This window comes from Polypterus senegalus, chromosome 5 (genome assembly GCF_016835505.1).
Source record: "Polypterus senegalus isolate Bchr_013 chromosome 5, ASM1683550v1, whole genome shotgun sequence".
Taxonomy (NCBI): Eukaryota; Metazoa; Chordata; class Cladistia; order Polypteriformes; family Polypteridae; genus Polypterus; species Polypterus senegalus.
The window spans coordinates 152,014,997-152,037,731 of record NC_053158.1 but is presented as its reverse complement, the minus strand read 5'-3'; the positions used below and the strand labels follow the sequence as shown (position 1 = coordinate 152,037,731).

At 39.7% G+C, this 22,735-nt stretch overlaps 1 protein-coding gene across 1 annotated transcript in view; it reads left to right on the top strand.

The window, feature by feature from the left end:
• reck (reversion-inducing-cysteine-rich protein with kazal motifs) overlaps positions 1-20,090 on the top strand; it is a 253,720-nt gene extending 233,630 nt beyond the window's left edge. The window contains exons 20-21 of the mRNA XM_039753505.1: positions 10,420-10,575; positions 17,864-20,090. Of these exons, the coding sequence (XP_039609439.1) occupies positions 10,420-10,575; positions 17,864-18,070 (363 nt within the window). The 3' untranslated portion in view covers positions 18,071-20,090. The remainder of the gene's footprint in view (positions 1-10,419; positions 10,576-17,863) is intronic.
• The last annotated feature ends 2,645 nt before the right edge of the window (positions 20,091-22,735 follow it).

The window sequence follows — 22,735 nt, the reverse complement described above, 5'->3', positions numbered from 1 at the left end:
TGTTGTGCACCTTGGAAGGTCATCTAGATGAGTTTGGTAAATATGGATTGACATGCTGTTTTGTGCTGAATGGCCTTTTCTTATCAAAATGCTCTTACGTTCTGCGCTAAATGTGAGGCACCCTTATACATTTGGGAGTCGAGCAGTTACTGGAAAGGGGTCACCCAGAAGTACAATATGAGTCACACATTTCTAAAATAATTCACCTGCTCCTTGTTGTTGATGCAGTAAATATTACATCCATCCATCCATCCATCCATTATCCAACCCACTATATCCTAACTACAGGGTCACAGTGGCCTACTGGATCCAATCCCAGCCAACACAGGGCGCAAGGCAGGAAATAAACCCCGGGCAGGGCGCCAGCCCACCGCAGATATTACAGACATTTATTTTTTTTCAGATTACACATTATAAAATATGTATATGCTTAGTCGGGGCTGGGTGGTCTTTTTGGCTTTGTAGATTTTATTACTATTTTTTATTTCTCCAGCCTAACTGGAGTTTTTGTCTGTTTGTTTTTTTCTGTCCTCCCGGCCATCTGACCTTACCTTTTGCCTTTGTTACTTTTTCTTTAATATTATTGCTTAATCTTACTTGTTTTTTCAATTCATATAACTTTGTTTTTGTGATCTTGTAAAGCAATTTGAGCTACATTGCCTGTATGAAAACATGCTATATTATACATAATTGTTGTTGTATAATATATGCAAGGGTCTTAAAAAACAAACAAGCAGTTGTTTTTTCAGTTTACTAAATAGTGAAAAGGAAATTGGTCTGGTAAGACAAAAATGAAGCTTTTTGCCACCAGATTAAACACCCTGTTATGTTTAGGCCAAACACAGCACTTTAAAAAACACCATCTCCACCATGAAGCATAGTGGTGGCAGTATCATGCTGTGGGGATTCTTGTCTGAAGAAGGCCATGGGAGGCCTGTGAGGTCAGGGGGTAATGTAAATGCAGCAAAATACAGGAAAGTCCCAGAGGAAAACCTGACGCAGTCTGCAGGAAACCTGCCACCTTGGGAAAAGATTTATTTTCCAGAAGACAACGACCCTAAGCATAAAACCAAAGCTACACAGGAATTGTTTTAAAACAGCAATGTTACTGTCCTGGAGTGGCCGAGTTAGAGTCCAGATATCAATTCAGTTGACAATTTGTGGCTGTTCTTTAAAAAGGCCATTCACTCATGATCTCAATGTAACCAAGCAGAGCTTGAGCAGCTTGCAAAGAAGAATGTGAAAAAACTGCATTACCCAGATGTACAAAGCTGTACACAGAATCAAGGCTGTCATGGCCGTCAAATACTAAATCCTGGGTGAATACTTATGTGATCCATTATTTTATTTTTAATATATCTATAAATAAGTTTGGTTGCTTTGCAGAGATCTGTTTGCATTTTGACATTTAGGAGTATTTCCCTGTTGCTCATTGTTAAAAAGCCTAAATAAATCCACTGTACTTCAATGAATAAGTTTCTATTATATAAAAAAAAATCCTATGACGAGACAAGACTTTTTGGAAGATTTTTTTCAAGTCCCGTGAGATGAGACTTTGGCCGTGAGATTTTTTCAAGTCACGCCCTCCCCTTAACCATATTCAACCATGCACACGGTACTCTCACCTCTCTTCTGTGTGAATGCTTTTGTCAAGCACAGTTGTTGCTCTCTCAGCTCTTATAAATTTTACCGTTTTCCTCACTTTAAGTTCCCAAATAAAGAAGACATATTATGTCCGAATCTTATTGAAGAATTTAATCACGAAGGGTTTTCAACAGAAGAAATGAGTACACAGGCAGTCCTAGCACCAAGAAACAATGAAGTCAAATGAATTAACGCCAAAATTGTCGATCGGTTACACGACAGATTGGTTAAATGCATATCAATAGACTATGCTGAAACAGTTGGTGGTGATCGTGCGAAAGATGAAAACAACAACTTAACAATAACTTAACAATAATACGATTTACTGTAGAAAGAAGAATGTATCCAAGAAAGATAATTTAGTAAATCTTCCGCGGATAACATTACATAACAAAGGAGATCTTGATATGCCATCCGTATTAAATGTTTCCTGTTAGAATAGCTTTTGCAAAGACAATCAACAAATCTCAGAGCCAAGCATTCAAAAAAGGAGTTTTTATTAAAATAGAGAATAAGAAATGAAATTCAATTTCAGGTAGTTATATGTTGCGTTGTCACGATTAAAGTCCAAATGCAGAATCAAAATTCAATGCGATATTGACAAAAATATTATTTAAAAAATTGTTTTTACTGAAGTTTTACAGTAAAAATGTAAGTTTAAAATGTATTTGCATGTTAATTTCAAAGCCAAACAGAACAAAATTATATTGTGCAATGAATAACTCTAATGCAACATGAAACATAATTTACAAATTATGTTTTACTCTTTTTTTAATATACTGTAGTTAATTACTTGTTGTAATGTAAAATAGTTATTTTATGAATAATTAACAATTCCCATGAAGATAAAGATCTGTTTAAATTGTACATCCACATCCCCATACGCGAGCGACAGAAACGCAAAGAGGCTAACGTGAAGCTCAGACACAGGCAAGCGAGCAGGGGGCAAAGCTCCCTAGTAATAATAATATGTAAAAACCTCCAAGGGGGTGAATTCATTTTATAGACACTATATTCTTAATTTCTCTGTCAATGGATTTGTGTTGCTGCTAGTATAGTGATTATGAAAAAGAATTTCTGCAGTTTATTCTCTGTGGTAATGTTTACATGTTCACTCGAATGTTCACTTATTTATTTTATGAACTTGCTCTATCCAGTACAGGGCTTCAGAGGCCTACATGATTTCTTAGTAGCATCAGATATAAGATAAAAAACACCTGCTGTAGACAGTCCAAGTTTTGAGTCATCAATCAGCTAATCTTGATGCATTTTTCTTAGGATTGTTTAGAGTAATTCAGAGTACAAAACCCACAGAGTACATGAAAGTTTCACACGGCCAGTGCTATAAATCAAACCATCTCCCTGGCAGTGGTAGAGAGGTGTTCTAAATACTCGATTTTGTGCCATCTATTTTACATTCAGTCTTATCCTTCTTACTAAAAGGACACGTGTGTGTGTGTGTGTGTGTGTGTGTGTGTGTGTGTGTGTGTGTGTGTGTGTGTGTGTGTGTGTGTATGTGGCTATGTATTTTAGCCAGACATGTAGAAGGGGGGTCGAAAATGACAACAAAAATATCAAATAAGGATCTAAAAATAAGAAAATTGGTCTTATCGGTCTATTCTGCTGTCTGACGTTATAGGCTAGCAACCGCAGCATGGTAGCGACTTTCTTGCACAAACTCAGGCCATTGTGAAGAAAGTTTATAGCTGCAATACAGATGACGGATAACTTGTATGGCGGGCATTGAATAAGTGAAAATAACGATAAATTGACACACACATTGGGAATCCAAAGCCTTGACACGGCTAGGTTAGAGTCGCTTAAACCAGACCAATATGGTAGTGACCACCGGCGCACTCTTCTATGAAAATGCTTCGACAGTAAGAGTGGTTGGTTCAATAAGAGTAACTGAGAAGAAGCAGTGAAAACGGGCAGCTCCAAAGACAAAAAGGCTGTTGCAGGGGTAAGGGATCAAGTGCGCATTATTATACTAGACCAAATGGACCAACCATGTATCAAATAAAAAACATGAGCTCTATCTGATTACTTCAGTTTAAGCCCATGTTAGACAGGTAACACAACAAGTCGTTGTGTATAAAACGTATAAAACAGTAGAGGCTACACTTTATATCCAAGACTCTCAGGCCCCTCAGATATATGACTAAATGTTAATGTGAAACATCAAATGTGAGTAATGTCTGTTACTATTTAAATTAGGATTTAAAATAACCGTTCATCCCTCCTTGGTACTCTTAACCATGGATTGGACTATATTCTTGATTCAGATAACTTGTTTTTACTCTTCTAAAAACAGAAACGAGAATAAATCCCACAGTCAGTTTTGCTGATCTGCTTAGGTTTCATCCCTAATAACGCCTTTGTTAGGTTTTGAGGTGTTAAGTTAGGTTCAGCAGGCCGAGCTACACTTGGATAACCTCCAAGATACAAGGGTCTTGTGCTTAGCTGATTTCTTTGCAACACGCTGTAAATCAGATCTGTCTGCTTTGGAATGTCAGTCAGTAACAGACACGTTATTTGCAGAAAGCCCCATTTCTATCATTTAGTAAATACTTTATTTAGAAATTAATAGTGTACATATAGTTTAATAATATTATCATCTAAATGTACCAATAATCGTGTCCTGTTTAACTGCTTAGCTAATTTCCTCGGCCTGTATTTACTACCCTGTCTATTAGTCTTCTGAGGCCTTAGAAATGGACCTGTTGTGGGTTTGTTATTTTCCTATGTGTATGTACTGCCTGCTTCTCAAAGACACACAAGGGGTCATAAGACCCCTTTGCATTCTGCGCACACCACACACACGCACACATATATACTATATATATATATAGTTTATATACGAGGGACGTTCAAAAACTTTCCTAACTTTTTTTAATTCTATTTATTAAGAATTTTTTTTGAAATTGTGTGTGATTTGTATGTATGTATTGTGGAAAGGCTCCCAGAACACAGACAGACAGGCTCAGAATGTCCACAACACACATGTTTATTATGTTCTGTTCCTTCTTTTCAACACAACGCAGCCACAATACACTCACAAGGCTCAGTCCTTCTCCACTTCTCTTTTACTTCACTGCCGCCTCCACTTCTCTCCCACAAGCTTTGTCCTCTGCCACCTGACTCCAGCTCCCTGAATGGAGTGAGGTGACCCCTTTTATAGTGCTCCAGGTCCTTCATGATTAATCTCTGGCAGCACTTTTGGGTGTGGTGGAAGTGCTGCAGATCTTGTTTCCTGAAATGTTCAGGCACTCCAACAGGTTTAAGCTTCTAAGCCCCAAGTCCGTGATCCCGATGCAACTCAGGGCTGCTGCCCTCTCATGTCCCGGGGTATAAATTGCCCTTCTCCTGGTTCTCTGCTCCTCCAGGTCTCCCAGTAGGGCACAGTTCCCGGCCATCCATCATATATATATATAAAGCCAAAGTCCCAATGAGTTACAACAGGTGTGAAATAAATGTTTCTTCCAATCCCTGCTTAAGGATGAAATAATATCAATTAACTAGCACTGTGTTAATGAGTGAGTATTAGGAGTGTAGATGGCTGCCTGTGACAGTTGTGACAGTTTTCTGTGTTTGTCACAGGGTTAGTGTGACTTGCTGCTGATGAAGGAACACTTAAAGACTTGACATTTTCTTCTTAAAATAAAATCACAACACAGTATTGCAGATACTCTTATGTATTCATTCATTCTTTTTTAAAATATGTCTTATTCAATTCAGACCTGCAGAATGATCATTTCATCTCAGGGCACTCACAAACAGAGCCACACTGACACCCGTCACCAGATAACATACATAATATGCCTTTTGGAAGTTAAACAGAGTTGGACACAAATAATAGTAATTCTTAGACATTTATGAACAAATAATGTAATTTGTCATATAACCCACACAAATGATCCTAAGCATCTTGACAGAGAGGAGGAGGAGGTTAGGAGCATGCGCTGATTACAGCATGTTGCCGCACCCACCACACAAGGCAGCCATGCACCAGGTGAAGTAAACTGAAAGAAGGGGCAAAATGTTACGTTAAGTTAAAAGCCTACCTAAACAGATGAGTTTTAAATTGTTTTTTAAAAGAATGAATTTAGTCTGCTGATCTAATTAATTTCGGGAGGCCGCTCCAAAATCTGCAGGCTATACGAATATAGGAGAAATGAGAAAAGTCCACACCAGCAGTGTACAGGACAGGGTTTATAACTAAGACCTCCATGCCACTCTCACTTCATCTAAAATGTGAAGTGCAGTTGCTTTTTGTATGTTTGAGTAGTACAATTTTGACTTTGCTATTGATACCAGCTTTCAGACCTCAGTAATTACACGAAAACAGTTAACTCCAAACCCTCCCATCTTACTTTCACCTTCATGGTGTGTTGTGCAATCAAACATCTCCATGGTGCACCACACTCTCGCACCGCACTCCACATCATTTCCCTCTTAGAGCATGCAGTGGGCGTCAAAGCAAGGTAGAGAGGTCCTGAAGTCTCAGTATCATCAAAGCAAGGTAGTATGCTCTGTCTCAATCGCATCAAAGCAAGGAAGGACCCCCCATGAGGTCTCCATTGATCAGTAGCTTCAAAGCAAAGAGGGGTAGGGTCGTTCCCCTGTGAAGTCCTGAGTGGATCATAGGTAGGATTTTTGGGGGTCAGTCTTAGAGTGCCAATGCACATTATTCTCTACCGTAGTCTACATTACGTCAACAGGGCATGTGTGGGTCGTGTAGAAAACTAATATTTACTTCTGGTACTGAAAATGCCGGTGACTTATCATTTTAAAAATTGGGTTTTTTGGTACTTTTTCAGTATACCATGCAACCCTACGTCTATTTAATGCCTTATTCTGTTTGGTTTGACGAGTGTGCTTTTTATTCGTACTTTACATGAATTGAATCTCGAAAGCCTACCCACTCTTGTTGCAATTTCAGCTTTTATTGATATAAAGAGAAAAATATCAAGTCAGATCTGTATTAACCTTTAGCAATGGAGCAGAACTTGTGAGGGTAATTGAAAAATATAAGAGTTGTGCTTTACCTTGCTTTGTATTAAGACCATTCAGCATGTGTTCAGGAGTGTGTCTTGTCTCTTCTGCCATTCATGACTTTCATGGACAGGAAATCAAGATGCAGCCGTGGTTTGGAGGGTATCCAATTTGGGATCTTATTGGCTGCATCTCTTCGGTTTATAAAGGATGTCCTCTTAGCCTTATCAGGCTGTGATTTCTGGCACACACCACAGTGATTCATAGCTAGGAGTGTTGTAACAGACATGAGAATCAGCTCCTCCAAAGATGAGTGTACCGTCTAGAAGACTTATTGGTTTATCGCAAAGGATGATTTGTGTAGAATTAGATATTCTTATCATTTAGTGATTTTTTTTGTGGTAATCTCTCCTACATCATTCTTTATTTTATTATAATTTGAATATTTATTGCAGCTGAAGAGAAAAATAAGAGCTGACTGTCTTTCCTCTTTCCTATTTTTTGTCCCCCTGAAGGCCCTCCTAAATTGTTGCTTAACTCACCACTGTCTGTATTATATTTGTCATTCTGCTAAAATAATAAAATATTTCTTTGAACTAATAGTAACATTATGAGTTCAGTTCTCCTCCAAGTGTCTTTTGATATTTCTGTTTTGCCTTTTTACTTTAGAACTTATTTTTATTATTATTAACTTAAACATTAACTTCTTCTTCTTATTATTATTATTATCTATCCCTCCATCCATTTTCCAACCCATTGAATCTGAACACAGAGTCACAGGGGTCTGCTATAGCCAATCCCAGCCAACACAGGGCACAAGGCAGGAACCAATCCTAGGAAGGGTGCCAACCCACCACAGGACACACACAAACACACCCACACACCAAGCACACACTAGGGCCAATTTAGAATCGCCAATCCACCTAACCTGCATGTCTTTGGACTGTGGGAGGAAACCGAGCGCCCGGAGGAAACCCACGCAGACACGGGGAGAACATGCAAATTCCACGCAGGGAGGACCCGGGATTATTATTATTAATATTATTATTTGTATTTTTTTTATTATTGATGTTACAGATTAATGAAGTGCCTTTTCTTCAGTGATTAATTTTATTCCAGCATTGCTCATCATTCTGCTTTTAATATTTTAGAAGCATTTATCCTGTATTTTATTCTTTACGGTTTAATCCATTGCTCAACTCTCGCTGTATTTAGGTTTTCTTTTTATCTCAATGTGTTCCTTTTTCACATTTTCTTACAAGCACTATTTTTCAAATTAGACATGTTCATTTTAGAAGTTTCTCATTCATATTTTCAAACTGTTTGCTTTGTTCTTTGCCAGGTTCAGGCTTTTGCTCACATAATAAACTGGCTATAAATCGGAATTTTCTTGTCTGATTTTACAGGACATAACAGCCTGGTTTGGTAATGGGGGTCAAAAATTCAATGAGTTAAGTTCAGATTCTGATTCCACAATGTACAAAACTTCCCGAAATGTTTATTGTAGCCTGCTGCCTTTTATGTGTACGAGTGGGAAATCAAAAGTGATTTTAATGTCTTAAAATTACGATTTACAATTTTCATTGCAAAGATTTGTTTTTTTTGTGTTGTGTAGATCTCATAGGTGACTACATCCTAGCAAAGACATAGCAATTTAGAAAAGCAGTTTCCAAGATATATGCCATGAACATTGAGACCCATGTACAACGATAACTTCTGGAAAAAACAGTCTTCAAACTATCTTCCTTAAACAAGTTTCGTCGTGTTTGTCTTGTTAGATGCTCCAGGAATAATGTTTTGATTGGTCCCATACGTATCTCCATATCCTTCAAGAACAGTACAGTGGAACCTCGGTTCACGTACAACTCGGTTCACGACCAAAAGGTTCGCCAAACTTTTGCCTCGGTTCACAACCACACACTCGGTATACGAACAAGCCAGTTTCCCTTGCCTGCCTGAGCTGAGCTGAGAGAGAGAGAGAGAGCGAACAAGCGAGCGAGCAAGCCACGTGCCTGCTGGGGAGGGGGAGGGGGAGATTGCTGCACGTGTTTGCCTGCCTATGCATGAGGCTTTCGCTCCCACCAGCTAAACAGCTAAAAACACCAGAAACCCAAGAAATCACAAGAGAGAAAACACCTGAAGGAAAAAACACTCATGCAAGGTTAGTTTTCTTGGTGGTTTTTGTATTACGGATTTTTCAAAAGTAAATTTTTCAGTTCATAGCGTGAATTGTTGCAATGTTACTTTTCTCTTTTTTCAAATGTTCGCTTTTTTCACTGTGCTTAAAACTCATGAAAGTGTTTACAGATGGAGTTGTTCATAGCGTGATTAGTTGCAATGTTACTTTTCTCTTTTTTCAAATGTTCCTTTTTTCCACTGTGCTTAAAACTCATTTTAAAAAAAGTGTTTACAGCGATCTGGCTATAAAGCTATTAGCATGAACTCCTGCAATGTTTTTTGGTTGCTTGTGGTTGGTTTTTAAAGTTCAGATTTGTTCTAATGTTCCTTTTTTTCCGCTGTGCTTAAAATTCATTTTAAAAAAACTGCTGCACATGCTGCTGACAGAGGGTGGGTGGTGTGTGTGTGTGTGTGTGTGTGTGTGTGTGTGTGTGCTACAAGCGCAGAGAGCGAGCGCGTGGCAAGCGCAGAGAGAGAGAGAGCAAGCATGTGCTGCTGACAGGGAAGGGAGGGGGTGGGTGGTGTATGTGTGTGTGTGAGAGAGAGAGAGAGAGAGAGAGAGCGCGACCAGGCTGAGCAGGGAGCCTGGGTGTTTTGTGTCAGTATTATTCAATGTTTTTACATTAGTTTACTATTACACTGTGCATTCTATGGTGTAATTAACTATATTTGTGCTTAATCTTTTCATATATTTACATATTTACATACAGTTCGTACGGTCTGGAACGGATTACTGTAATTGTATTTACATACAATCCTATGGGGGAAACTGCTTCGGTTCACGACCAACTCGGTTTACGACCAAAGTTCTGGAACAAATTATGGTCGTGAACAGAGGTTCCACTGTATATCTAATGATAACCGCTGTAGAAATTGTTTAATGAATTTTGCAGTCTGTTCCATTTAGTCATGGGACCAAAACTATTGATATGCAAAATTCTAGAACTATTTGTTTTTGAGATACACAGTGTATTTAATTATACATGTTGGCACACACAATCCAACCCACATGCATACACTCAAAGAAATTTAGAAGTGAAGTTAGCTAATTTGCCTTACCAGAGCTCATGCTTGATGATGAGGAGAAAGAAATAAACTCACACACACAGACACACACACACCACAATAGGTCTCGATGTGCACAGTTGCATTAAGTCACCTCTGGACCAGTCTATCTGTCTATCTATGCAGCTTGTTTGCTTCATTTGACGCAGTGTGTTTAGTTTTAAATTAATATTATTGAAGTTGTTCCCTTGATTCAATTTCCTGTTCATTTCACTCTACATTTATTTGTTTACATAATAAATATTATATAGGTTAATGTACTCAGTTCTGTATTACTTTACAGTACAATTGGCTGCATTGCTTTCTAAAATCTTCCATTGATGGAGTGCCTGAAGTATCACTAAAATGTAATTTACATGGACGTATGGACCACTCCATACCAATTTTTTCACAATGTGATGCTGTCTGTCACAAATTCTATGAGAATGTTTTGTACTTTTTAGTTTAGCTTCATATTAGTAACCAAATGTGGAATAACGGTCTGTAAATCAGTGGGTTTACCTTATTTTGTTATTATTATTATTATTTTTTTAACAGCTCAACCACAGACAGCCAGTGACTGTTCACGACATCCTTCAGACTTTACGACTGCATATTTCAGTCCCCCAGTGCGACATCTTTGGATTCCTGAGTATAGAATCTGAGGTCGTAATACTCATCGTCCCTGTTGACCAGCAGCCCACATCACTGCAGGTGCGTACTCCACCAAGGGGGGATTACATCTGAATTGAGGGTTGTATTGCAGGTTTTGGAGTTAACTGGGACTCTCTCTTTACCTCATATCTGCAGATATACCAGAAGTTATATTTGCTCATTCACAAAGAAAAATAAGGAAGTATTAGATTAACTGTTTGGCTGTAGAATCTTATTAGGACTGAGATGACATTTTTTTCTGCATCTTCATTTCAACTTGTAGCATGGGCCTAAAATTGATTTCTCAGTATCTTTTAATTAGTGATTAGTTATATGCTTCTGTACTCCATCATACCACGTGGTATAGTGTCTCGTTTATAAAAATTGACCATCTTCCTGGAGAAACTTCTCTACTGACCATCCTTCATAAATATTAAAAACTGTCATTTCAGATTACGTAAATACAACATTATCAGTATCTAGTGAAATAGAGGACAGTACTCTGCATCACCCTGACCAGTGTGTGAAATACCCTCTGGTGACCAGAGGACCCTGTTAGTGTTGTACTCGGGCACAATGGAATGAATGTACAGTTAGCTGTGTATTGTGCTACCATAAAGTAATGAATCACATCGTACATGGAAACACCTTGTACTTTTGACCAGCCACTGTTCATGACTCTTAAGCACTTCTGTGTGGGATTTCAACTCCCATTCCATAATGCACCTAATGTTATCTTCAACAACAGCAAACGTTTCAGTTGAAATTTCTTCGATTGGAACATTTGTATTGTTCTGCTTGAATTTTTTAGAAGTAAATCCAAAATGTACATGCCTAGGAGGGCATAGTCGATTATTCCAGCAGACTGCTGCAGATAGTGCTGGTCAAATCCCATTTGGACCCCTTAGATGGTGCCCCTCTGTGTCCGTAACGGGCACTCTATACTATTAGATCGGTTCCCCATCAGTATCAGGAGCATGTGAACCTTCAGCAACATAAATGACACCATTCTGTGTATATACTACAGACTTTATGGAGAATGAACCCTTTGACTTTCCTTACCATGGGGTGCCTGGTACCAGAGCTCAGTACCCAGATAAGGGTGCACTATTTGGATGTTTATGTTATTTGAATGACTAACAAAAAATGCTAGTTATACAGCTGTTGTCTGAGGTATTTCTTAGGATATTGTTAAGACTGATTTTAAATGCCTTTTTATTTAAGAACAATATACACGCAGTCCCCGGGTTACGTACGAGATGGGGACTGTAGGTTTGTACTTAAGTTGAATTTGTATGCAAGTTGGAACAGGTACATTATTTTAATAAATGCTATTGTTGACCGACTGTAACCAAGTGCTCTGCCAATGAATGATGGAGTTTCACCTCTCTCTGAACTTTTTATTATTTCTACTTTATTTTCAATGGTGATGGTTTTTCTATTCTTTACTTTATCACCAGCACTTGCATCAGATTTGTGTTTCAGAGACATTGTTGAAGGGTGAAGACAAAAGATTAAGATGAGCTCTTCTGCACAGCACTGTACACGCTATCACAGCAGGAAGGCACCCGTCGTCAACACGTCTGATGTACTGACAAGAGACAACTTCCTGTTATGTGCGTAACAGTACAAGCAGGCTTGCTATTAAAAATGAATGGGGGCATCGACAGGCGGGTCATCACCAGCCCACCTTACAGTCACCTCCACTACAGTATGCTGCCTGCAGCGTCTGCCCACCAAGAACGAACACAGTGTGGCCAAAGGCGGGTAGTGAACCGCCCCCATTCAATAGGCAGCCATCCGATGCACACTATAATGCTACCCCCTGCCGCCCCATTCAGCCTCAATGACCTCCGTTCAGCCACAACCGGGTCGCCGCTTGTAGCATTACCAGCCGCCCAACGAGAACAAATGGGGCAGTTGTATTTGGTGGGCGGGCAGTGAAACCACTTGCCACCGGGAGCCGCCCGTGGGACACTACACTGTGTGAGCAGCGAAATTGCCCCCCTACAGCCACCACTTGCAGTGTCCCCAGGTCGAAGATGACAGAAAGGCAGTTACTGAGGGCGCATGCGTCGCAGCTGCGGCCCTGTTCGTATGTCGTAACCTGGGGACTATCTGTATTAAACAAACAGGGCAAATTTTCATTTAAACAGTTCAAATGGCTTCACTATCAAATGAAGCCTGTAGACTATACACAAGTCTAAGGAATGTTATTTGATTTAAACAAACTGTGACTTTTGTTATTTAAAAAAACATTTTACTGCAAACGGTAGCCTATACACAAAAGACTACATGTTGTAAATGGATCATAGCAAAAGAACAATCAGATGTTTGTGGGTGATCAAAATGGAGCACAGGCATCCTAGTCGGGATAACAGAAGGTTTTATTCCCAGCCATGTGGCAATAATAGAGGGACTGGAAGAATAGGCATACCAGGAGCAGGTTCACTCCCCCACACAGCATGTGGCAGTGTTACTCAGGGCTAAACCCAATTAGGACTCCCACAGGGTTACATAGGAAATGGGGTCCGGAAACACAACTCTGCCAGGGGAGGATTGCCCTGGGTCCCACACGACCTATAAGTACTTCAGACAACTTGAAGAGGAGACCAGAAGTAGCTCCCAGGTCGACCTTAAAAGAAAGCTCACTTCTTCAGTTTGACGAGTCAGAGTCGGGAGGCAACGGGTAACCATCACTGGAGAAGAGAGAGATAGGAGAAAGACAGAGAGGACATTTAAGTCTGTGTATTGGCTGTGTTTGTTGTACCATTTCAGCTGTGTGGATTAAAAATCCATTATTTGAACCTGGAGTTGTGCGGAGTCTTGTGTGTCTAAGGTTTGGGAGGCTGCAATGCACCCTAGTGGTCGTACATTTAAAAAAAAAAAATAAATAAGGCACGTGGACTTGGGAGGTGTGGCTGATGGCAAAGAAACAGAGGGCATCCATGGAGCCAGGGCCGGATTTAGATGAAAAGAGGCCCTAGGCTATTCCACTTATGAGGCCCTTTCACCTCCCATTTTTAAGTTTGTTCAAATTGCTAACAATTTGAATGTAGGCCCCTCTTGATCTTGAGGCCCTAGGCAGAAGCCTAGTTAGCCTATAGGAAAATCCGGCCCTGCATGGAGCATAGCGTCAGTGCATTTATGTTTCAAGTGAATCCACAAATTGCTCATATATGATGATTTAACATCTATCTTCTCAAAGCAATCTGGCCGGATAGCTTCTTTCAAGTTTTCTGGCCTGCCTTGCATTGCAACTACAAAAGATATGTTTTGCTTCAAAATAATTTCCATCTTCATTATCATTCTCTTTTTTAATTGTTTTTTTATTTAAATATTCCCCTTTAATTTTTCTTTATAAAACACTTGCACACTGGACAAAAAAAGAAACAGCTCAGAGTACAGGAGGTAAGATTCGAGATGAGGCATGAGAAGGTGGTTATTATCAAATTTGGGTCAATTTCTCATCTCAAGTAAGGTCTTTTAGTCAATATGGCAGAAAGGTCAGTGCCAATCAAGAAAGGCTCACGTACTTTATGGAAAACATTATGTTTTAAGTGCACTAGATAGATAGATAGATAGATAGATAGATAGATAGATAGATAGATAGATAGATAGATAGATAGATAGATAGATAGATAGATAGATAGATAGATAGATAGATAGATAGATAGATAGATAGATAGATAGATAGATAGATACTTTATTAATCCAAGGGGAAATTCACATAGGCAGGTTAGATAATCCAGAGCAGTGTTTTTCAAGCAGTGTGCCACAGCCCAGTGGTGTGCTGGGAAATAATAGGGTAGTTCATTTGGGGGACAAGCTCACATGGGTGGTCAAGACCTGTCGGAGGAGGATAGGTCTACCTGGAGCAGCAAAAGCAGCTCCATGATCGCTATGTATCAAAGACAACACTTAGAACACTTGAGATGCGTCTCCTTCTGCTAGATTCCATCTGCCCTGGGTGTGTGGTCGCCAGCAAGCCTCACAGCACTGTGGGATAGTGGGCATACAAGTTGCCTCTAAGGCAGAGGGGGCGGACAAAGTGAAAAAGCAACTGGGAGATGCCACCAAAGTGCTCACTTAGTGCCGTGTCTGCGAACGCTGATCTTGCAACTGTTTTTTTTTTCCGGCTACTCCAGTAGTTCTGCTCCTTTGGGCAGTTGGGCACATGTATGAGATGGAATTTGTCTGTGGTTAGTAAGACAGTGGTGTGCCTTGGGAAATTTTTGGTTCCAAAAAGTGTGCAACCAAATAAAAAAGGTTGGGAAACACTGGTTCAGAGCTATGTATTCTATTGTAATTTAAAGCCAATCTTTAATAGTAGCCACCCTGTTTGAAATCGACAATAAGATCATTCTTCTTGACCCAAAATGCCATTATATTGTGCAATTTGTTTTCTCAGTGCATTTAATAAGATGTGTAGCTGTGAAGCCAAATAAGAGAGATACTGGGTCCGTTTCAGTTTCGTTCCCCGGTATTTTTTGAATTTCATGACAAATTTTCCACCAGTAGTGCTGTAGCCCAGTACAGGACCCCAAACAGTGAGTGAGATCACCCACGTCTCTTTTGTACTTCGGCATGATGAAGAGCTTACTGTAAATTTACCTCAGAGACTGGGAGACACATATGTGTGTAATATTAAGTTAAATAGCTTTTGTTCTGTTTGTCAATTATTTGTGGCATTTTAATCTAATGGGCGGCACAGTGGCACAGTAGTAGTGTTGCTGCCTCTCAGTAAGGAGATCCAGGTTCGCTTCCTGGGTCCTCCCTGCATGGAGTTTGCATGTTCTCCCCGTGTCTGCGTGGGTTTCCTCCGGGTGCTCCAGTTTCCTCCCACAGTTTAAGTTAGATGTATTGACGATCCTAAATTGTCCCTAGTGTGTGCTTGGTGTGTGTGTGTGTGCCCTGCGATGGGCTGGCACCTTTGCCTGGGGTTTGTTTCCTGCCTTGCGCCCTGTGTTGGCTGGGGTTGGCTCCAGCAGACCCCTGTAGTTAGGATATAGCGGTTTGGTATCTAATGAATAGATGGATGGATTTTAATCTTATCTGATACTTCAAGATAAAATTTCTTCTCCCTCGCCATCCCTAATCCCCGAGTACAAGTCTCGGAGTACACATTCATTTACAACAAAACAAAAAAAACAAAAGCAGCAATAGATCTGTCGTCTCTATCACTGAACACCTGCTTCTCAACCATTGAGAATGTGAAATCTGAAAGTAGTGTGGTAGTCTTCATCATGCAGTCCCTTATCTGCAAATAATGGAAAACGTCTTCTTTGGGAATGCTGTATTTCTTAAATTCTTTCTGTTCAGAAGACATTAAAATAGACCCTTTGAACTGATCTCCAAGGCAAACAATTTCTTGAGACACCCATAATACAAACCCAGGATCTATAATTCCTGGTGTAAAATCTTTAAGCAGGTTTCACTCCTTCTGCCCAAAGAAATCTCACTGCAGTGCATTGTTCAACAGTGGTCCAATCCTGGAGTGGACCATCCATGTTTATTTGACCTTTGCTTCAACTAGACTAATGGCAGAGCTCTGCACTGTGAGTGTCTGAATAACCCACAAGACATTGCAAAAGTGTTGTTTTGTGTGAGCCTTTTTCCGTTGCGGTTACCATGTAAATTTCAAATTGCCTTTACTTTTTGTATATCATCTTAGAAAGGCTTACTGAATGGTTGTTGTCCTGGGGAGCTTTTTGAATCAGCAATTGACCGGATGCATGAGTTGTACTCTTCAGCATTCAGATAAAATAGCCACTCTCTTTTTTTTGATGTGCCTTTGTCCTTGTCTCTATGTCATCCTCTATTGGTCCTTCAGACAGGTCATTATTCAAGTTGAAATCGCATGTGGGATTTCGGGTCATGTGACATTACACACATGTGATTGGCTAGCTATCCTGGTGATTGATGGCTCTGCCCAAACGTTTTGATCCATTGTGTATTATCTGTATGATCTCTTACTGTGTCTGTTTTCTTTTACTATTAACACTAGAATTACTAGAGCCAATGAAAAAACTCATAATTCCGGCCCACCTTAAATCCCTTCACACCTCTCCGTCAGCCTCTTTTGTCTTATAAATGTGTCAATAAGCCCAAGCAGCAAGCAGCCTTATACCATCCCCCCATCGCCTCAGAACTGCCAAAAAGTTCTCCCAGTCCCTGCCTTGATTGATTATCTGGGAGTGAGCTACTCAGAATTGTAAGGGGAAATAACTTGATGTGCGTTTTGTGTCTAAACAATCTATGTAAACAAATCGTTAAAGCAGAAACGTTTTTCATGTTTTAGTAATAAATGACACAAATGAAATGTATGTTTTTATTGTATAATAGTAACAATAAGAGCAGTTCACTACTCAAAACAGTAAATTTGCAGGGAAGCTGGTTTCAAACTCACGACCTTTGGATTATAAGTCAGCAGTTCTAACCTCAGCACCACAGAAGCTGTCATATTGTAGTTGCCCTTTTTATGGAAGTGTTTATTTGATATTTGGCCATCAGCCTTTACATATTATATAGTTCATGTGTACATTTTGTCATTTATTACTAAAACATGAAAAACGTTTCTGTTTTAACGATTTGTTTACATAGATTGTTTAGACACAAAACGCACATCAAACGCACAATTCTGGGTAGCTTACTCCCAGATAATCAGTCAAGGCAGGAACTGGGAGAACTTCTTGGACGTTCCAAGGTGATGGGGAATGGTATAAGGCTGCTTGCTGCTTGGGCTTATCGACACATTTAGAAGACAAAAGAGGCTGACGGAGAGGTGAGAAGGGATTTAAGGTGGGCTGGAATTACGAGTTTTTTCGTTGGCTCTGGTAATTCTAGTGTTAAGTTGTAAACTAACTGACTACTTTAGACTAAAACCATCATGAAATCCTTGAATAACAAAACAAATACATTAAAGTTATACATTACTGGTACAATATGGAAAGAATGTATAAATTTACTAGAGTCATAAACTGTTAGTCAACAAGAAAGGATGCTTTGAGTGTAAATTGTTCCAGTTACATTAGTTAGTTAAATTTCCTTATGGGTCCTGTGAATTTCTTTGTAAATTTGTTCCTTTATAGTTCATCATTTAAGCAGAATTAAAAAACATAATACTTGCAGGCTGCAATTTTGAAAAATAACGATTTAATTATCTCTTATCCCAATGGCAGTTGTTAAGGAGATGGCAGGTTTGTACTCGCAAGTGTAGAAGGAATGAACTACAGTAAGATTGCCGCTTTATGTGTTCTATGAATTTTATTATTTTAGTTTTTCATTCTCCAAACTATAAAAACATTTCATTTTTCTTAAAATGTTGTTCTTTCCATATGTCTGACAGATTGAGGCATGCAATAAAGAAGCTGAGAAGATTGACTCGCTGATCAACTTTGGCAGCCCAACGCTAGTCTCACATGTCCCTCTGTCTGCGCTTACAGCATCCCAGGTGCAAGTCTCCTCCAAAACCTCATCGGGAAATATCAACAGGATGCCTTTATGTTTTGCACTATTCCTTAGCCTCCTCTTGACTGTGGCAACCATCTTCTAGCTGCTTCTTGCTGAACTCTCAAGAATAAAATGAAAAATGCATTTTGCATAAGTTTAGAAACTGCGCTGCTTTGGACGTCTAATGTGACAGATGGCGAAGGACTGAAAAAGGTTTCCTTTAATAACTTAAAAGAGATCAGTTGCTAGGATAATCAGATGTGTTTTTAATTTATGGCACATTTATAATGGGTAGCCTATTTGTTTTAACCCCAAGACCAGACCTTGATCTTTGCACATTTCTTGATATTATAATACAAAGAGGAAACAAAGCTTTAAAGAAAACAATCGTCGTTAGTATTATGCCAGACAGATAGCTCTCATCCCGTGTTTGCAAAGGGAGAATTTAGACAGCTATCGGTCTGACAGTTCATTGACAATCTTTGGGGCCTTCCCTGTTTACTGAGTTGAAACACTTTTTTTTTTTTTTCCATTTTATCTCCTATTTCTCACTTGATCGATGTTACTCTTGAGATTTTTCTTCACTGCCTGCCAGTTTTAGCCTGACTTGGGCATTTACACCTCCCAACCCATTGGTGATGCTGCTCAGCATTGTTAATTCTTCTTCTCGGTAAAGTGGAGAGGAAAATGGGCTCACCTATCTCATTAGCACAAACCTATCAGTTATGATTTTCATGTTCCATAACAAATAATAGAGCAGGTCACATTTTTGACATTCGAAGAGAAGTCGAGATTTGTGCAGCCTCAGCCAATCACACGTGGCTGCCATGTATTTCGATTTACATACGAATGGCTGTTGCATGTTTGTAATGGGTGTTGATCAGAGTGTTGTTTCTTTTTTTATTGTGCTATTCATTTATAATTTTAAGACCATGGTAGAGATTCTCTCATTCAGGAGGTTCGCTGATCATTCCCAAAATTTAGAATCCTTTACATTGATTGGCTGATAGCCTGCTATGGTTTGACATAGAATATATTAAGGAAATGTAACATTAAAACTCTACTTCAAGGATGCACAGCTTCTTTAGCATAAGGGTAAGCCATTCTAGGAGTGTTGGGAGAAATGGGAGAATCGTAATACAAAGAGACTCATACTGCTCTGCAATGTTAGATCGACATGTGCCACCAGACGTGAGGTGGAATACGTTATTATTACCCTCATAGCTAGAAACTGAGACTGAAATCAAAGGGGGCCGGGTATTGTGCCACTTATGGACATGTCCTCCAAAGGACACACGTTGTTTCCCCCAAGCCTTGTGATGTAAAAAGATCTTCAGCATACACATTTTTTTTTAATCGTGTTATTAAAGCAACAGAACTGTTGCACAAATAAGCTAAAGAAAATAGTCGATCAAAGAAAAAAATAGTTTTGTTTGTGTGTTGTGGAAAACAAAAAGCATAACAGAACTTGAAAATGACAAAGAACAAGAGCCATGTTGTTATACTGACAATCATTTGTATCCACTTGTGGGTAACCTGACTAATATGCCTTTTCTTAAAGTATATCTCCTGTACAGAAGTACAGGCAGGTAATGCAATAATTTTATAATGTATAAAAAATGTTTGTCCCAGTTATTGAGTTGGACTTTTATTTACAAAGTATGTAAAAGAACCAATTTACGAAATGTGCCATTCAAGATGTCATTGTACTTGCATGTTGACTAATTATGAAGTGTGCTGTTACAGAATGTATTTGATGACTTTTTGTTATTTTATTATTTTTGTTTTGTTATGTTTTGTTTTTGTCTATGTGCCTAAGCTTCTTTTTCACATGAAGTGTTTCTCTCGTTTCAGTATTATTGAGCTAGGCAGCTTTTTAGTATTATATATATTAATAATGTTTGATTATTTTTTGTTTGTTTTCTTCCTTTCACGTGTTACTGAAGTTACTGTGATTTTATTGCCAAACTATAGAACTTGTATAAATGTAGGCACTTAAAACATAACGTTAAACCTCAAACTTTGCAAAAATGAGTGTTTTAGCAAAAAAAAGCCAGTACTTGTATGATGTTAAAATGCCAACAATGCATATTTTATAAAGTATAAAATGCAGTTTTGACAAACAGTTGTCTTGTTCTTTTTGCTACACAATATTTCTGTTATGGTTGATTGGCTTTGGTGGGTCTCAAAACAATGTATTGGTCTGATCACTTGCTCATGACACATCCTCAATAGGATCCGTGATCACTTGCTCACCTACCAGCGACCGGAATAGTCTGGTTTTATGCCTAAGACCTCATCCTGGCACTGAGGGTTCTCATGGAGCACAAATGTGAATATTGGCAGAGTTTCTTTGCAGCCTTTGTCGATTTTCGAAAGAGTTGATCGAGCTGCCCTGTGGGACATCCTGAGGATTCGCAGGATCCACTCAGGGTTGCTGGATATCATGACCGGCCTGTACACTGGTACTGTGAGTGCTGTGCAGAGTGGAGACAGGACCTCTGCGTTTTTCCCAGTTGATTCTGGGGTTCATCAGGGGTGTGTTCTTGCTTCTACTCTGTTCAATGCTTGTATGGACTGTGTTGGGCAAGGTCGTGGGGGTCCAGTGGCTGTGGGACATCTGTTGGTGAAGAAAGATTCACGGATCTTGACTTTGCTGACGATGCTGTGATCTTCGCGGAGTCAATGGAGGCTCTGCTCGGGGCGCTCGAGAGACTGAGCGAGGAGTCTGAATGTCTGTGCTTGTGAGTGTCCTGGATAAAAACCAAGATCCAGGCCTTTAATGACCTCTTGGGCACAGCCATCAGCAGTGTGTCTGTCTGCAGAGAGAGTGTCGACCTTGTTGAGAGGTTTACTTACCTTGGGGTGGCTCTTCCTGTGAAGTCAGTAGATGGATTGGGAGAGCATGGGGGGGGTCATGAGGTCGCTGGAAATTGGTGTGTGGCACTTCCGATATCTATGCAAAAGAACGACGGTCCAAGTCTTTAGAGTCCTGGTGCTTCCTGTCTTGCTGTATGGTTGTGAGACATGGACACTATCCAATGACTGGAGACTAGGGCTGGACTCCTTTGGTACTGTGGGCTCTCCTGAAAATCCTTTGGTACTGTTGGTTTGACTTTGTGTTGAATGAGTGGTTGCTCATGGAGTCCCGAATGAGGCACATTACCTGCATTGTGAGGGAGTGTCAGTTACGGCACTACGGCCATGTGGATCATTTCCCTGAGGGTGATCCGACTCACAAGATCCTCATTGTTGGGGACCCGAGTGGCTGGACCATGCCAAGGGGTCTCCCACGTAACACCTGGCTGCGGCAGATAGAGGGTCATTTCTGGAGGGTGGGCCTGGACCGCGTGTCTGCCTGGGGGGTTGCAAACCGGGATGCCGAGTTGTTTCGTTGTGTAGTGGGTGCCCAACTTGAACTTAACTTGACTCACTTGCTCAAGTCAGCTCGGACCCCCAAGTTCAAGAGACAGTCTTCGAGACCTTCACAGGCTGCAAAGAAACAAAACAAAGAAGGAAAGGAGATCTGGATAAAACTCCTGACCTTAAATAATAAAACAACATTTGCAAGTATAGGTTTTAATCAAAAAGCAAAAAAATAAGAAGGTGTCAACAAGTACTAAAAACCAAGTCATAAGTTCATAAGCCATAAAATAATTAAAAGCCACTTGCAAAATTCAAAACCTAATCTAATCCTGAAAAACTAATGATGGCAGCTCACATAAGATTTGTTCTTTTTGAGCAACTCTTTTCAGTGAATCTTACAAATCGATTTGCCAACGGTATCCAGCAGGGGGCAGTAACTCCCTTGTTGGAATAAGTCCTTTTGAAATTGTGGCGTGTTACATAAACCGAAACTATATAGATATAATATAAAAAGGCGATACCCCACCCTTAGTTGTACGGTGGTAAGAAATCACTTAGGAACAATAACTTAGCTTTCTTTAATGACAGTTTATGCGGCATAACAGACAAAGGAAGCCATGAGAAGACCTTTCGGGCGTGGGGACCCGATGTATACAGTCTGCCATTTTCGTCGCTGCGTGGAAGGATTTTCAGGGTTGGATGACGTTATCTCCCATCTGTCCATCAGCTTCAAAGGTGTGCCGGGCAATGTTCCAAGGCTTTATACTCTTTCGCCATGTGCAAGCCTCACTTTAGTGAATCGTGACATTCCAAACAAGGTAAAGAGAGGACACAATTTCATGCTGACTCTGACACACAGAAATAGTATACAATGGTCATCAGTCTGACTGTCCATTTCGCAGTTGTCCTTAACTTGTCTTGTCTTAAAATGCTTGCCTAGCAGTTCTTATATGATGAACTCCTGTGTGCTAAATCTGGCTTTGTGTTACCTGTACATGTTAGTAGAAAGAAAAGTAGATTTATAAAATATTTTTGTACAGAGCACAGTGACATATTAAACATATAAACTTATTACAAAACACAAACAAATTGATTCAGTGCAGCACAACAGAAGCAAAAAAGCGAATTTTTGTCCGGCATGATGTCATCAGCATCTTTCACTGGTTGATGTTTAAAGCACATGTGCAAAAATCCTTTGAATCATGAGCCTCGGCTCACTTCACTTATGATTCTTATGACTTCAGACTACATCAGTATCAGTGAATGTAAATTCTGTCACTTATGATTCTCTAATTCATCACACGTTTACATAAAATGGCTACTGTAACATCCATCCATCCATCCATTATCCAACGCGCTATGTCCTAACACAAGGTCATGGGGGTCTGCTGGAGCCAATCAA